Genomic DNA, 16,030 nt, shown 5'->3' on the forward strand with positions numbered 1-16,030 from the left:
ATGACTTTGCACCTTGTCCAAATTAAAGTTGCTCTTCTAAAAATCTTCGTTATTTGAAAACCTGTATTTTTTCCCATACATCTTTTTTCCCCAAAGTTTAAGACGCATTCAGACTGTGTCACTTAGCTGCAAAATTCTCAGCTGAGCTTGTTTTAAAATAAAAATGCTTCTCAGAGGAAACCTTAAAATATGTACAGAAACGACTACCCTGGAGTTTGAAACCCTTGTTCCAAGGTCGGTATTGTAGCATTTACTTATAAATGCCAGGTTAGACACCGGTACTTCTACTTTGAATCTCAGTGCAGTTGTTTTACATCCTAATGGTAAAGAGCACGTGAAAGGCAAAGAAGTATTATCTAGAGATACATATCAGAACTTCCCAAACGTGAGGGACTGAGTGCCAAAATTTGTGTAGGCTTCAGTCAATACACTGATTATACAGAATGGTAGAACTGTCTTAAGGTTTTGAGTATCTGTACAGAACTAGTTTAGGTACAACAAATTTGTAAGCTTGACACAGTCTTCCCAGGAGCTAGAGCACTGGGAAGGACTGTGTAGACATTCAGCCGAACTCTGTAAAGCTGCCGCTTAACTGCTAGTAATCCCAAAATAGACCGGGACCGATGGTATGGAGTCCTTAAATATCTCTGCTTTTTTCCCCTGGTGTCCATTTTACCTGTATTTTTCTTTTATCCGGGATACCCAAACAGTCCCCTGAATCTTTATCAATGTGAATAGTGGAAACAGTACAGTTGAGGGAAAGGTAGTCTAGATTACTTTTTTTCACGGATGTTTCATGGAATTGAATTGTAAGGCTCCAGAAATCTAAGGTAAGGTTGTATCTTTACTGTTTGGAAACCATTGTTGTACAGTTTTGAGACTTCCTAACTCATAGGCTTGAGGGGAAAAAACCAACAAAATTGAAAACAAGGTTGGGATTATTTGTTTTTAATTTTTAATTTATTTTATATGATTTTTTAAATTTATTTTATATTTTATTATATTTATATTTTTATTTATTTTATATATTTATATGAATCTTTAAAAATTACTTGTTTTTATTACAGAGTTGATCTTTGGAATGCCAGTAACTTGAAGTTTGGAGACGAGTTTCTAGGAGAACTGAGACTCCCTTTGAAATTTCTCCGACAGTCTAGTTCTTACGAAGCATGGTATTTGACATTTTTCTTTTGGAGAATAAGTAGAAACATATGTTTGCCATGAAGACTTAAGAGTAATTACTGCTATGTGATAAAGTTTAAATGGATTTAATTTGTATCTTTTGTTGTAAGCAAGCCAAAGTAATCTTACCAAATGTAAGAACAAGAAGTTTTGATAATGTGATTAGAGATTTCAGTCTGCCTTTGTATTGCATGTGGGAGTTCTAGTACGTTGGCTTGATGATATTACTTACTGCAGTTCATCAGCAGTGCCATAGGTTTAGTGTGTGGGTTTTTAATCATATCTACATAAATCTTTATGATCAGAACTTCCATGTTGCAGTTGGTGCAAAACAGTCTGGCAAACTTAATTAAAAAGTCTGATTCAGAACTATCAACAATTTGATACATATATAAATGTTGTGTATATCTATACATTTTCTGTAAGTTCACGTGTAGCCTGAAATAATCTTGTGTTTCAGCACAAACTTTCTGTCTTACTTTTTGCGTATCAGGTATTTCCTGCAGCCCAGAGATAATGGTAACAAGTCATTGAAACCTGATGACCTCGGTTCCTTAAGGTTAAATGTGGTTTACACTGAGGACCATGTTTTTTCCTCAGATTATTACAGTCCACTTAGAGACCTCCTGCTAAAATCTGCAGATGTCGAGGTAATTTGCTTGCACTGCTTGTTGTTTACCTGCAGATCATCCTCACAGGGATCTCTCTGAATAGTTTGTCACTATCTTGCTGGCACCATAGTTGTGTAATTACCAGAGACTTCATCTTCTTCCTTTTCCGACCTGAGGGCCTTGTTAAGCTCTGCATATCCCTGGTGCTTGTTTTCAGTCCTTGCAGAAAAGATCTTTATCTGCATGCAATATGGTGGGTGAAGGCACACCCAGGAACACCAGTGGTTTTAACAGCAGCATATTCTCTGTGGCTTTCTAATTTTACATGTGAAAATGCAAAGTAAACTTCAGTTTGATCAATTTGTTTTCCTTTACTGGAGAGGAACAGGTTTACTTGTATAATTAAAAAAAAACCAAACCCAAACCAAGACTTCATCCTAAAATGTCAGAGGGTTGGACCATGTCTGCCATTATGTATAACTTCTAGCAGTTGTGACAATGCTTTTATTTTTTCATTACAAGAACTGGGTTCTGTACTTACTGTGGCTTGAGACTGAAAAGGGTTAGAGTTCTTCCTCTTCACTTGCTTCCCAGGCAACAGTGACATTCAGTGAAAAGACAGCTATTAAAAAGGGGGGGGGGGGGAGAGACTGTACTGTAATAGTTTTTAAAGTGCTGCCCTCTTGCGATCAAAACTTACAGCCAACAAAAACTGGTATGTAACGCCCACCCATGTTATGTACAGGCATGTTTGGGTAACTGGCCACTGCAACTGTTGTGTGGGGTTCTGCATTAAGGAGCTAATGGGAAGAGTAAGAGAGGATGCTTGTTCTAGACAGATCTCTCAAAGTTTTTATTTCTTCCCACTGTTCAGCCTGTTTCAGCATCAGCTGCACACATTTTGGGTGAAGTTTGCAGAGAAAAACAGGAAGCAGCCATACCTCTTGTCAGGCTTTTCTTACACTATGGCAGAATTGTGCCTTTCATAAGTGCCATTGCGAATGCTGAAGTGAAGAGAACTCAGTAAGTACCAAAAAACCAAATTGCTATCAAACATATCTACTCTGCATTGGCTAGTGTTAGGATCCTCCACTCACTTTCTAGAATTATATGCAATTTCAAAAGAAACTGTTGGAGTTGTTCCTGTTCCTTCCAGCTGAGTGGCAGAGTTCTTTATAAATGCATTCACTGCTCTGAAGATCTGGTGAGTTTGATTTTAGGTGGAATTCCCATATGTGTTACAAAACCTAATTGCAAGACTATTGTAAGGTCTGAGAGCAGGGATTTTCACTCTTCGCAGTCTTAATTGTATTTGATGATAACTGTGAAATCCTACATTACCTTCAGCTGTTCATATGAAATCATTTCAGCTTTATAGTGTGCTAATACATCATCTAGTGCTGAGTCAGAGTGTTGAATTTGTTCAAAACAAAAAGCAAGTTTCTTCCTAATCATGAATATTTAAGGCAAGCTGTGTGTCTAATCGTTCCAATTAGAGGGCTGAGGAACAAAGATGGGATTGGATCTGGCAGTGGATAGCAGAAAACAAAATCTTTTTTCTGGTCAGTTCTTGTAAGTCCCTTGTTTGACTTACTGGTGTGCTGACAGTTTAGTGTAAGATCTAGTATTCACACCAGGCAGGTCCTAAAGAACATTTGTTGCCACAAGCCTTGTGCCATGTAGTCATGCTCTTGACTGACAGTAGAAGAGACAATTGGGAGTCAAGGGGAATGACAGATATTGACTCTAAAGTAAGTTTCCTCAGTACAAAATAAAGTCTTTGTGTGGGCTGACTTTTTTCAGAGTGTCTGAGGGATAAAGTGTTTTCCTTCCTGTAGGTAGGTGTATTTTTTCTGTGCTGCAGGTTGGCTGAAACAGCTTGGTTGCTGCAGTATGGGGAAATTTGCTGCTCCCTAGTCAGTCATGTTCCTGTGATAAAATGGCAAAGATGGTGTTTGTTTTCAGGGCTTTCTGGCATTTGTCACAGGCAGTGAGCTTACTTTTTAATGAAACAAAATGATGAATCCAGCAAAGTAATTTTTCCTGTTATTCACTACTTGTAAATGGGTACAACTGTAGTGAGCTATGGACAACAGAAAAGACATCGGTGTGTGTAAAAAAGAACAAGCAAATAACTTCATATCCAAGTTTGATCTGCTGTCAGTAGGCACAGGTTTTGATCATATAGGTTGTAGATGAGATCATTGATTATGTACCTATCTGCATAACGTGAATTGCAGGTACAAAATTAATATCAAATTACTTGCATTCTCAAAATGCAAGTAGTACTAAAAAAAAGGTACACATGATAGTGCAGCTAGCTAAAGCTTAACGAATCACAGTGGCTGTATGTCTAGTACAAGAAGAATTCTGTGAAAGTGGCTTTTCAGAAGAACATGAGAGTCTGCACGGCATCAGCTATCCACGCAGTTCTCAGGACAGAATTGGGATCTGCACTGTGTTTAATAGTGTTATCACAGGACAGTGCTGTAAGTCACTTAGGAAAGGTGGCTATGTCATTGGAGCCAGTGTTTTCATCTCCCTCTCAGCTTACTCATTTTGTAGGATAAGGTAGTAGGTCACATGTAATGTCCACTGTTGTTGTGAAACTAAAATCACTGCCTCCTTCCCTTACTCAAATTAACACTGTTCAGTAGCACACGAAAGCAGGCACATTTTTCCCTGTTTATATTGTAAAGCCCTTTGATTTGAGCCTAGGTGTTGCCATGTGTTGGGATGGTGCACTAAGCACACTGCACTAATACAAAGAAGAAAATCTGTAGTGCCTCTGGAATTACCATCACTACTGCCTTTCTGTTATAACCTGGAAGTGCACTAAATGCTGCATGACTGCGTTTAATGGCAGGCTGGTGTCAAAGGGAGATTTTGTGCATTCAAACTCAGATTTCCGTCACCTTTCACTGCTTCTTTTATTTCCATATATTAGCAGTTTATTACAAAGAGACTAAATTACAGAAAATTGTTCACTTCCAGAGATCCAAACACCATTTTCAGAGGAAACTCATTAACTTCCAAGTGCATTGATGAGACAATGAAACTGGCAGGGATGCATTATCTGCAAGTTACACTAAAGCCAATAATAGATGAGGTAAGAGAAGTTTGGACTCTTTTATTTGATAAAATGTCACTGTAAAAGGCCTTCAGGTAGCAGATACTGTTTATTCCTTCCCATGTTGGGAGGACTTTGTAGGAATAATGCATAAGAGCCTGTTTCTATGTTAAAATCCTGTGTGTTAGTTTAGCCACAGCTGAGTCACCCAATTCAGAAACAGTTTGATTGTATTAAAGGAAAAGGCAAGTTTCCATTTATTTAACTATAAATTACTCTGTTTTATAAAATCTAACAGTTCTTGGTTCTGAGAAATTAATAAAGTAGTAACTTAGATGAATAAAGAATATATACAGCAGAAAGCTGCTGGGAAGCTATAAGTAATACATTTCATCCAAGGGTATAAAGGAATAAAATTATTCTTAGATAACTGTGTGTACGTGATGCATGTATTGTAACAATGGTTTATTATCTATCCAGTCCAGAATGGTGGGTGTGGGTATTTTAGTGCAGTAATTGGGCAGTACTTTCAGACCACAGACTTCCTTTAAATGATTTGACAGTTTCTTCAGCTGTTGTTGTAAGGTTTCATCAAAAATGTCAAGTTTTTAAAGAATATAGATATACTTTCAAAGTCGACTGTTTTGGTAAAAGAGGACTTTTCTTGAACAGTCTTGCTTGAGAGAGTCTAATGAACAATTCTTCATTTCAGTTGAAGGAAAAGGTAGAACAAATTAATGCTACTTTTTGGGGAAAAAATAAAGATCACATGTAATTTACCTTTGATGCTTTGTCAAAAGAAAAAAGTACAATTTGTAAAGTTGGCTTTTGCCTTTTACCCCAAAAACCTAACAGATTATGCTTTTTACAAAACTTTTTCTACTTGAAGGTGAATTGATATATTAAGTGTTCACTACTTTTTTTTTCTAGATCTGCCAGGTCCATAAACCTTGTGAAATCGATCCTGTGAAATTAAAAGATGGTGAAAACCTGGAAAATAACAGGGTATGCATTAGATTTTGAAGATATAGTCTCTGTTTACACTATCAACTTTAACTGAGGTCCTCAGATGTTTGATGTTGCAAATAGTTTTGTCATTCATTAGAATACACTGGAAGCTTTCTTAACACCACAAACTGTTATAATTATTTTATAATTATTTTACAGCGGCTTTACATTATGCTATAAATGTAAAGAATATCTGTAGAATGTTAATCACTTCTCCCCCCACCTTTGAGGACAAGGATAACTTAGCCTGTGGCTCTACTGATGACGTAGAAAATGGTGCTACGAAAAGTAACGATATGCCATACAGCCATATCACTTGATGTTTGTTTTTGATAGGAATGATATTTTTACTCTTGTACTTGAATATGTGCATTTACCAAAGAGTATCATTGAGTGTGAGATTGTTTTGCAAGTATATAATGTTGAAAGTGAGAATCTTTTAATGATGCAATTACGAATAAAACCAGGAATAATACCACTTTCCACAGCAGAAAGTGTTACTAATTTTGTCATAATCATTGCATTTTTCAGGAGAATCTGAGGCAGTATGTTGATCGCATTTTTACTGTAATTACAAAATCTGGTGTAAGCTGCCCTACAGTGATGTGCGATATTTTCTTTTCACTGAGAGAATCAGCTGCCAAACGTTTTCAAGGTGAGTTTCTATATATTTTTTTATTTTACATCACTGATAGCTTTTAAATGTAGGTGTAGTCTGGCAGTCTTCATGATCCATGATGGATTTAGTAATTGAACAGCAAGGTTTTTCCTTGATTATTCATTCCACAAAGAACATGACTATTAATGCTTGTATGAGTTTTCCTTAAACATCTTTCAAAGGAAAACAGCATTTAAGAAGAGCATTATGATGGTATGTATTTATGATTTCAGTATTTGCAAAGTATGCTCAGTTTTCAAATGTCCAGGTTTTTGTAATGGCTCATTCTGCAGACTCCATGCAGCTGAATTATCTTCTGCTCATACGTCAATCTGTAATAAAGGCCAATCTATAAATTATTGGAGTCATTGCAAGCTCATTGCCCTAGGAGGCCCATGTGCTGCAAAGGTTTTCTGGCTGTCAAGAGAGAATTCTTTCCGCTCCCTCCTGCAGTTTTGGCTCTGCAAGAATGAGCAGCCAATATAAAACCGGAATTGAGCAAAACAACTAACCTGTGTATTTTCATGAAGGGAAGCAGATTACAATAAGGACGTTTTAGAGAGAGTAGTACAAGTTCAGCTTTTAAACAGTCACTTCATAGTAGAGAAGCTCAAGCAGAAAGCCATTGATTTGTGCTGTCATGCTCTTTATTTTATGTAGAAATAAATAAATAAATTTTATTTTCTGTAATCACCAACTGGAATAGATACATTAGGAGTCTGTATAGCACTTGTGCTCGGGGCTATAGCTAGATAACTGAGAGTTGGTCTCTGTGCTGAACGTTGCGTAAACTATGCAAGTTATTCATCATACTTTAGTTGCATAGATGGAATAGCAGATGTTTGTATGAATTTCCCTGTGCAGTGGAAAAATGAATGGTGTTCTTCTTGTAGCCTGTGTTGTGAACTCGCTTCTTTTTAAAACGCTGTCATTGACATTTCCTTGGTTTATGCTAGCCAATCTCTGGCTCCGAATCCTCCATCATCAGTTAATACTGTAACTCGCAAATATATATGTTTCCAGCACATGCTTGAGTTAGCTTTCTGAAGGCATTCTGGTAATTTCAGAAGGTTTTTAAGGGAGGATTATTGAAATGCTGAGTAAAGGTCTTTTTTTTAATAGGTGACCTAGATGTGAGGTATACAGCTGTCAGCAGCTTTATTTTCCTGAGATTCTTTGCTCCTGCCATTCTTTCTCCAAACCTTTTTCAGCTTACACCACACCATCCAGTAAGTACTGTATCAATTTTTTCTAGCTATGTATATGTCTCTTTCACCATAGTCTGTCTATCAGGATTCTTTCTTCAGTTCTTTTAATAGCCTTTAGGAGAAGTACCTTTGTTAGTTCAAAGATCTGCTACGTCTTGGATATGAAGCATATGTTGAATGACTGTGTATGTGAAGAACTTGGGAGGTATGGGAGGAACAGTGAAATTTAAGGACAAACAAAGTAGATGGTCTAAGCTGCTGTGGAAAAAGATGGTCACTGCTTCATTTTTGCCACATTACATTAATGCTGGATTGATTGTCAGCAATGTTGGAAATGTTTTGGATGTTAAAGCAACTTATTCAAGACTTTTAGTAGTTGTTCTTATTGGGAGTGGGGAGGACCTGGACAGTCTTCAAGACAGAAATCTCTGGTTTTGTTTTGTAAGTGATCACCTTTGGTTCTCTGAAGAGCAACAGGGTAGCTATGAAACATGATGGCTTAAGAGTCAAAAGCCTTTAAAAAGGCAATTTTTTTCCTGTAGTGTATTATTGGGTCTTTTCTAATTTTATGTTATTTTTCTGCAAGTGAAATAAGAAGGAAGAAATGAAGTTTACCTTCCTCTGTTCCATATTTTAAATAGCTAGTCCATATAATATTGTTCTCTTTCCTAGGATCCTCAGACTTCTCGAACTTTGACACTTATCTCTAAAACCATTCAAACGCTAGGCAGCTTATCAAAATCTAAATCTGTAAGTATGCCATTTTCATTTAAAGGCTCAATTCAGGAAAGTGATTTTCTTTTTTTTTTTTTCCTTTTAATCTTTTATCACTCATTGTAATTAAGCCTTTAAAACGCTTGAGTTGCACTAGGCTTATGCAAAACTGGTTATGATTGCTTTGATTATAAGCCTCTCATGCTCACAGGAAAACTAAATCTGTCTTAATCTGAACTAGATTTCAGTAAAGCAAATTTGTGTGACCAACCTAGAAGTCTGTTCCAGGGCTTTTCCATTCCTTCCTTCTGGAAGAAAGATAGTGATCAGGAAAACCGTTGAAGTTCTCTACTTGCCTCCAGTACATGATAGCAGCTGTACAGGGCTTTACAGATTGTTTCAGTATTTTAAAGCTCAACTGAGAAGAATCACGCAGTAAGGGGAAGGGCTATGCTTTGCTTTTCATACCGGTTCAGTTTTCTGCCAGTCAATGGTGAGCTTAGATCTAAATGCCCGTGCTCTGGATGTTTGATTGAAATAGAACTTATGTACCTAAGTCACCACACTGCTATGGTAATTTGGGGTCACTGGTGGTCTATTTAGGATTCACACAGGCAACTGTAGATGAATCTGTACCTCGATTACAAATCCTTCAAGACAATAGAATTCCTTCTCTCACACTTTGTCAGCTTCTTTTAGGACAAAGATTAAAAGCCAAAGTAGAAGTTGGAAGCTTTTGAAGAATGCATTATTAACTGCAGTAACTGAACATTTGAAATGGAGTCTGCTACCTTTTTGAAATAAAAATTTGGTACTACTGAATGTGTGCTGTATGACATGAAAGTAGTGCTTTGCTTATTTTACCTCTGGCCAGAAAAAAACCCTCTTATCTGGCGGTGGCTTGCCTCATGGTCTACTGCTGTTAACAATAACATTTTCTATATAAACTGTATTATGATAAGCATGGTTTTGGCTTTGTATTTCAGGCCAATTTCAAGGAATCCTACATGGCTACTTTTTATGACTATTTTAATGAGCAGAAATATGCAGATGCAGTAAAAAATGTAAGTAATGCATGTGAATGTTCTGAAAATCCTGCTGTGTTGTTGAAGCTGATGCTCAGTATCCTAGAATGTAATACGTACTGTTTGTAAACCAAGAAGCATGTGCTGGAAAAAGCAGACTCCTGATAACTGTAATATTCAAGAAACTTTTATCAAATTAGTTCAAGTCAATTGTAAAATCTCTTTGGATCTAATTCTACTTAGTAATTAGGTTGGATTAACAAGCTGCTGCTTAGAGCTTGAGACATGTGCATGCTTCATAGGATGCTGCAGATCTGTGATGAAAATTGCTTAGTCCAAAAGGAAGTGAAAGGTACATATAATGAAGGAGAAGCACAAGAAGCATTGGTCATCTGCAGTTTTTCTGCTTAAGAGCATTTGTGCTATTTTTAGTTTACAACCCAGGAAACCTCCCAAATTCCTCAAGTTTCTGCCATTACCTTCTGTTTAACTACTTGTACAGTGTTTTCTTGTAGTTCTCTGCTGTACGAATGTTAAAGATTTTAATTTGGGTAGTGTGGTACTGTCATTTTTATCTATGCTTTTTGTTCACCTTTTAGTTTCTAGATTTAATTTCATCTTCGGGAAGGAGAGATCACAAGAGCATAGAGCAACCTATATTGCTTAAAGAAGGGTAAGCATGCATGTGCAACAAAACCCTCTACTTGTGTGCTTGCTACCATTCTAAGGCAGCTATTTTTTTTTCTGCCACCCCATTCCATCCATGTGTTCAGAGAAGAATGTAGGAATATTCTTGTGTTGCTATTTCTACTCTCTGTGGCTGCTGTAGCTGATTTTAACATCTTTTCATTTGATTTAAACATTTTAATTTAAGTATGTTTTGAAATAAGTGGAGGAAAAAGAAGCCTGTACAACTTAATTAGCACAGCTAAGGCAAAAGAAACTTAAATCAGCATTGTGTTAAAATCAAGTTGAATTTTTTTTTTTTCTGAACTCCAGTGAACAAAAGCTGTAAAATTCCACTGTGAAGGTAGATACTGAATATCTTAGTGAGGGCAAAGCCTGCAAATGGAATTTGCTTTTGCTGCCCTGTAAGATCCATATGCTAATCATTATCATGGCCATTTTGAGGAAAATTTGTGGTGCACTTGGAACAGTTTCTAGTTTTAGTACCTTTCCTTTTTCTGGAAGCATGTTCCATATGCTGTATTAGTTTTAGATACTAATTGTTGACATTTTTTGTGTTACCAAACTGAGTTGTTAATATCATCTAAGTGCACTGTGGAAACAGCTTCTTTGAGCTGGGAGGAAGAAAGTAAAAAATCCAAATTCTTCCTGTCAGAGCTCTGCTTGAAAGTAAGCTTTCATGGTAGCTCTTAAGTCATGCAAAAATTAGGGTTTTGGTTAAAACATGACAATGCCTTCCAGTTAACTTCTGCAGTTCACGTCACTTCTCTGATGACCGTCTGTCCCTAGAAGCAAGTTTATCTATTTTAATTCTGTACATTTATCATTCTTTTGTTTTTGAAAATAAATGTATAGTTTGTAACATTTTCCCTCTAACTCTAAAACATTATTTTTTCTGCCTCTGTCTTTCTTTTGCTCCTGTCTGATTTTTTTCTGTCTTTTCTTGCTCGGCCTGTGGCTGCTGTTGTAAGGACTCTTAAACTAACAGTAAAGAAAGTTGATGGTAATAGTTCATGCAGGTAAGATGGTAGGGGCAGTTGGTGCTTTGCTGTAGCTACTGGCTGACAGCATACCCTTCCTTTGCAGCAGTAGACTTGTCTGACTTAACTTCGGGGAGGAAGTGCTCTGTTTAACAATCCTGAAATGCCTGTGTAAACCCAGCAGAGAACATTTCGTTATCTATTTCTTGATGTTGACCAACTCTTTTTTTTTTTTTTTTTCCTTCCTTAAAACAAACACCTGCTCTAAATAGAGAATAAAGGACTTTTATCTGTAGGCAGAGGCTCCGAGAAGCACTGAGATTTGCTTAATATTCAGTGTATAGATCCCAGTGAACTCACTGGAAGTGATTAAGAAGTGGCCATACATTTTCTAGGCACTTCTTAAGTAGCATTCACATAAATTGGTCTCAAGGTTAAGGTATGGCCTTCAGCTGTCTATTTTTCCTGACATTTTGCATTGTTATATCATGGGGAGTGGGTGGGTATTTTCACAGCCTTTGATTTGATTCTTCTCTGTATTGATTGGCTGGTTAGTGGGGTTTCTGTTTGTGTTTGCAATGTTTTTGTTTGCTTTTGGTTTTTTAATCTATCTTTGCTTCTGTTAAGAGTATCTAGATGGAAAGCTATAGCATATGTACTTTTGAATGAACGTACCATACCACAGATTAGTCACTGGCACTTGGGTTTCCTGGCATTGACCATGCCATCACTGCTTAGCAGCTGTCTGCCTGGTTCTTTCCAAAAGGAAGAGAATTAAAAGGAGAACCAGTCCTGCCATTCTTGTAGGTGAAAGGGGCATACTGATGCTTCCAGGCAAGGCTAAGGCAGATCCAAACTCAGGTCTACCATAAACATGGGAAGAAACTCTCTCCAGCCACCCAGCACTGAAATGGGTTTTATCTTAGACATTTTTCCCTTCATGCTTCTGACCATTTGCTCTGACTTCTTACACATTCTGCGGATGTTAGAAACAAATAAATCCTTTAAATTCACCTTATAACTTCTGTGGCTTTGAATGCTTGTCACCTATCTGTGGGAAATAAAAGCAAATTCTATGTCAGCTATGAAGAATTTAATTAGAAATGTGCTCTTAGCTCTGCAGTATGGAGTTTGCATTTTTCAAAGAGGGAGGCTCTGTAGGAGTTTGCAGTTTTAAGTCACCTTTTAAGTGTTGGCATGAGAAGGAAGAGAAACTACCTTGAAGAGCATATTGTCCAGCCCAAGGGTATCTGCTCTTCCCTTGAAATGTGCCTTAACCTTGAAATATTAAGTCTACCGCCAGTGCGTCTGGTGATGACGTGAATCATATGGTTTTATTAAATATTTCTCAAGTAATCCAAGAATAATGACCGAGACAGTAACTGACCATTTTAAGAATGAAAGGCATGTAACTATAAATGATTTAAAAAAAAAATCTGTTGCTGTATACAGTCCTTGTCAGCTTTTGCCCGCACAACTTGGAATGGGCAGCAGGCACCAGCCCAGCTGGTTACAAAGCAGTTAAAGTCTGAAGGAACTTGGGTTTCTGTTTGAGCTTTAAACAGACCTGTGATTCGGTTGGGTGCAATGTAGCTGTTTCTGACTGAAGGTACCAGAAGCAAGAAACAGTATTAGCTGTTCTAAGCATTTTACCGCTGATGTTGAAAATCTTCAACCAGATCATTCACTGTTCTCTCGGTGTGCTCTTTTGCTGTATAGTGCCTTCCTACTTGATAAAAAGTATTCTGTAGTAAGTAGTTCTTACTGGCTCCATTATACAATCCTGTATTTGGCACAATAGTTAATGTAATGTGTAGCGTAGCTGTTACCAACTACTGCATATGCATGCACATTTTTTTCCACCAAAAGTGGTGCTGAGCAGTATGAAGTCACTAGGGTTTCCAAAGTCACCTTGAAGCTTTTGGATTGATGTAGTGGTTAGGAAGGTGGTGGATGCATCGCAGTTTCTTGTAAGCTAATTCAAGTTTGAAGTTAATTAAAACTGACAACTCACTAAAGGAACGCCCCTCCTTTGCCAAAAAAGCAGGGGGTGGGGGCTTCTAGCTTTCAGCTATCAGATTGCTTTGTATGTAATTGAAAACGTGTTTCCAACTGCAGCATCAATGTGCAGTTGCAAAAGGAGCTGTGGAACATCCTGGTTTTGTTTCTAGAGCTTGAGAGCGACTAAAGCATGTAAGGGTACAGTCCCTGTGCTCCAGAGGCCTTACACCTGCCTTTTAATTATTGAACATACTCTAAACTTTTGAGCTTTCTCACAGCTTTAAAAGAGTAATAAAAAAAGCTTGTATAGTTAACAAGCTTAGCAGAGCAGTACTAACCGTGTTCTGCCCTTTTTCTGCTGTAGTAGGAAACCATTTAGCTGCATTTGTAACTGAGGAACCGGGCATAAGCTGCAGTTCAGCTAACTAACTAGAACCCGTATGTAGACTACAAGTCAAGCTACATGTCTTGCCCCTTGTCTAGATCTGGAAAAAGGACAGGCTTAACTAACAGATGCACTAACCTATCCAAATGTGACTTTCCTTTCCTTGTCAAGATGAGGCCTCAATAATTAGAAAACACTGTGTGTCCCCTCCTAAAGCTTCACAAGTGCCATCATGTATGTGTGTATATATGTATAAATCTGTATACATAAATACATATTTTATATGTATGCATATATTTATATGCATGTATATATAAAATCTGGTGTATTGTAACAACTGTTGTCCTGTTTACTAGGTTCATGATCAAGAGAGCACAAGGAAGAAAACGATTTGGTATGAAAAACTTCAAGAAGAGATGGTTTCGCCTGACAAACCATGAGTTTACCTATCAGAAAAGCAAAGGTAACAAGGGTTTGCCAGTCTTTTTTTGACACATTAAAGTGAAGATTAAACATAAGGATTGTGTAAGAACAGAAGACTGAGATCTAGATCTGTAACTGTAGAAGGCACAGTGCAGGCGAGTCTGTCAGCCTGTATGTTCTTGCCCTTTTTTTAGTATGTCCGTACTGACTGTTAGAGAAGCTTCTTGGATAGCATGGTACCCTATAAATTAGCAGAATATTTGATAGCATTTGTCCAATATCAGTTGTCAACATCATCTGTAGGTTTCACAGTTACGTAGAAGATAGTCCAAGGAAACAAAACTTAGGATACAAATACCTAATGCTGCGATTTGGGTTTGTATTGAACATTCTCAGATGCATCTCAGCTTGTTCTCATAAATTCTGTAGCATTGGCACAACTGGCTGCAGTAGGCAGGGATTTGCCTACAAGCTTTGAATTAGCAAAAATGTTTCACTTAATGTTGCCTAACATCAAGGATTTTGCTTTTCACAAATTGTTCCTGTTTGTTCAGTAGTACACAATGAATACCGCTTCCTTCCATCATATAAATACACAGGGAGTGACAAAGATAAGGAAACATGTTCAGATCATGCCAGTCATCATTTCACACTCAGCTTTGAGATCTTACGTCACCGCCATCGACCTAGTTCAGTTGAGCTGACAGGAATGATTTCTTTCATTGTCACCTTCTCAGGAAATATACTGCGTCCTGCTGCAGTAATCAGTTTCTGAGAGGTTTGCTAGCATAATGTAGTGCAGCTGAAAACAGAAATGAACTTAAGATAATACTTAAGGACCATGCTAGTAAATCCCTGCTAAGTGAAAGATTTTTTTTTTTCTTGTGCAGTCAAAATGATCTTCAAAGGAACTGAATCAGCCCTTAGAATAAGGGCAGAGGGTGAAGTTGAGTTGTGAATAAGTTGTTCAGTATCTCTGTGTGTGTGTTCTGCAGGTGATCACCCTCTGTGTAGCATTCCAATTGAAAATATTCTGGCAGTGGAAAGACTGGAGGAGGAATCCTTTAAAATGAAAAATGTAAGTAGGTCATCTTCATTAATTTACTTGTTAGGCTGGTCTAGATCCACCAGCCTAATCGCCTTTTTCCCTTTTGTAACCTGGATTGGGTTTCTGTTGAAAGATGTACAACCACAGCTGCTTGTTCTGTATATAGTAGCAGGAGTTTCCAAAAGTACAGCCCATTCAGATTCTTAACAGCCCAGTCAGCAGTCTTTGGGTTTCGTGATCTGCAGCACACTCAGTACTGACCACTGCTGATCAGCTGTCTGGGCTCTGTAATGTCAGACACAGGTAAGATAATCGAGTCCCTGCCCTTTCTGTCAGACCTCTCTGTTTGGGAAGGAACTGGCTGCTTGTAATTGTGAAGGATCACATCTTCTTTCTTAGCTATCAGGGTTTCTTTATTGGTTAATGAAAGTGCATATATATTTGGGTTAGGTCATGTGCCAAAACAGCACCTGTGCTGTGCCAGTATGGTTTAGCATTTTGATTGCCACATGAGGGATAAAATACAGCTGTATTTCTCATGCATGGAACACTACTGCCAACTTCTGTATGCGAGACATACCAACCATTGTGTAAGAACAGTTCTTAGACATGATCAATTTAGGTGATGTGGGAGCCTTTTTGATAGTCTTCTGCCTGTAAACCTGAGTACAGTCCTTAAAAAGTTTTATTTAAAAATAAACAAAAAACCAGCTCAGTGTTTTCCAGTTCTAAACATGCATCTACTACAGACTTCTTTATACGCATAAATGGTTGTGACTTTTAGCTTTTCTGCCTTTAAGTCTTTCCTACCTTCTACGCTGCTTGTGGACACCATGCAGGGCAGTGCTCAAACCTGCCCTCAGATATTAGGTTCCTCAAACAGCACTTCTTATTAAAGTGAAATACAATGCTTGACTCCTCAGTATTTTCCCTGTTTCAGGTGTTATTTGGGTAGCATATCTCTCTGTGTTAAAAGGTGGAGTAAGTTTCAGCTCACTTGCTTCTAGAGCACATCTTCGTTGTACTGTAG

The 16,030-nt window shown here is 37.7% G+C and overlaps 1 protein-coding gene across 3 annotated transcripts in view; it reads left to right on the top strand.

Moving 5' to 3' along the window:
* Positions 1–16,030, top strand: part of RASA3 (RAS p21 protein activator 3) — a 134,883-nt gene that overhangs the window by 110,839 nt on the left and 8,014 nt on the right. For all 3 annotated transcript variants that reach the window (XM_075525282.1, XM_075525292.1, XM_075525302.1), the window contains 12 exons: positions 1,068–1,172; positions 1,676–1,832; positions 2,668–2,816; positions 4,788–4,902; positions 5,794–5,868; positions 6,403–6,526; positions 7,652–7,758; positions 8,410–8,487; positions 9,438–9,515; positions 10,076–10,149; positions 13,886–13,992; positions 14,948–15,030. In XM_075525282.1, coding sequence (XP_075381397.1) covers positions 1,068–1,172; positions 1,676–1,832; positions 2,668–2,816; positions 4,788–4,902; positions 5,794–5,868; positions 6,403–6,526; positions 7,652–7,758; positions 8,410–8,487; positions 9,438–9,515; positions 10,076–10,149; positions 13,886–13,992; positions 14,948–15,030 — 1,252 coding nt within the window. The remainder of the gene's footprint in view (positions 1–1,067; positions 1,173–1,675; positions 1,833–2,667; positions 2,817–4,787; positions 4,903–5,793; positions 5,869–6,402; positions 6,527–7,651; positions 7,759–8,409; positions 8,488–9,437; positions 9,516–10,075; positions 10,150–13,885; positions 13,993–14,947; positions 15,031–16,030) is intronic.

This window comes from Mycteria americana, chromosome 1 (assembly GCF_035582795.1).
Source record: "Mycteria americana isolate JAX WOST 10 ecotype Jacksonville Zoo and Gardens chromosome 1, USCA_MyAme_1.0, whole genome shotgun sequence".
NCBI lineage: Eukaryota > Metazoa > Chordata > Aves > Ciconiiformes > Ciconiidae > Mycteria > Mycteria americana.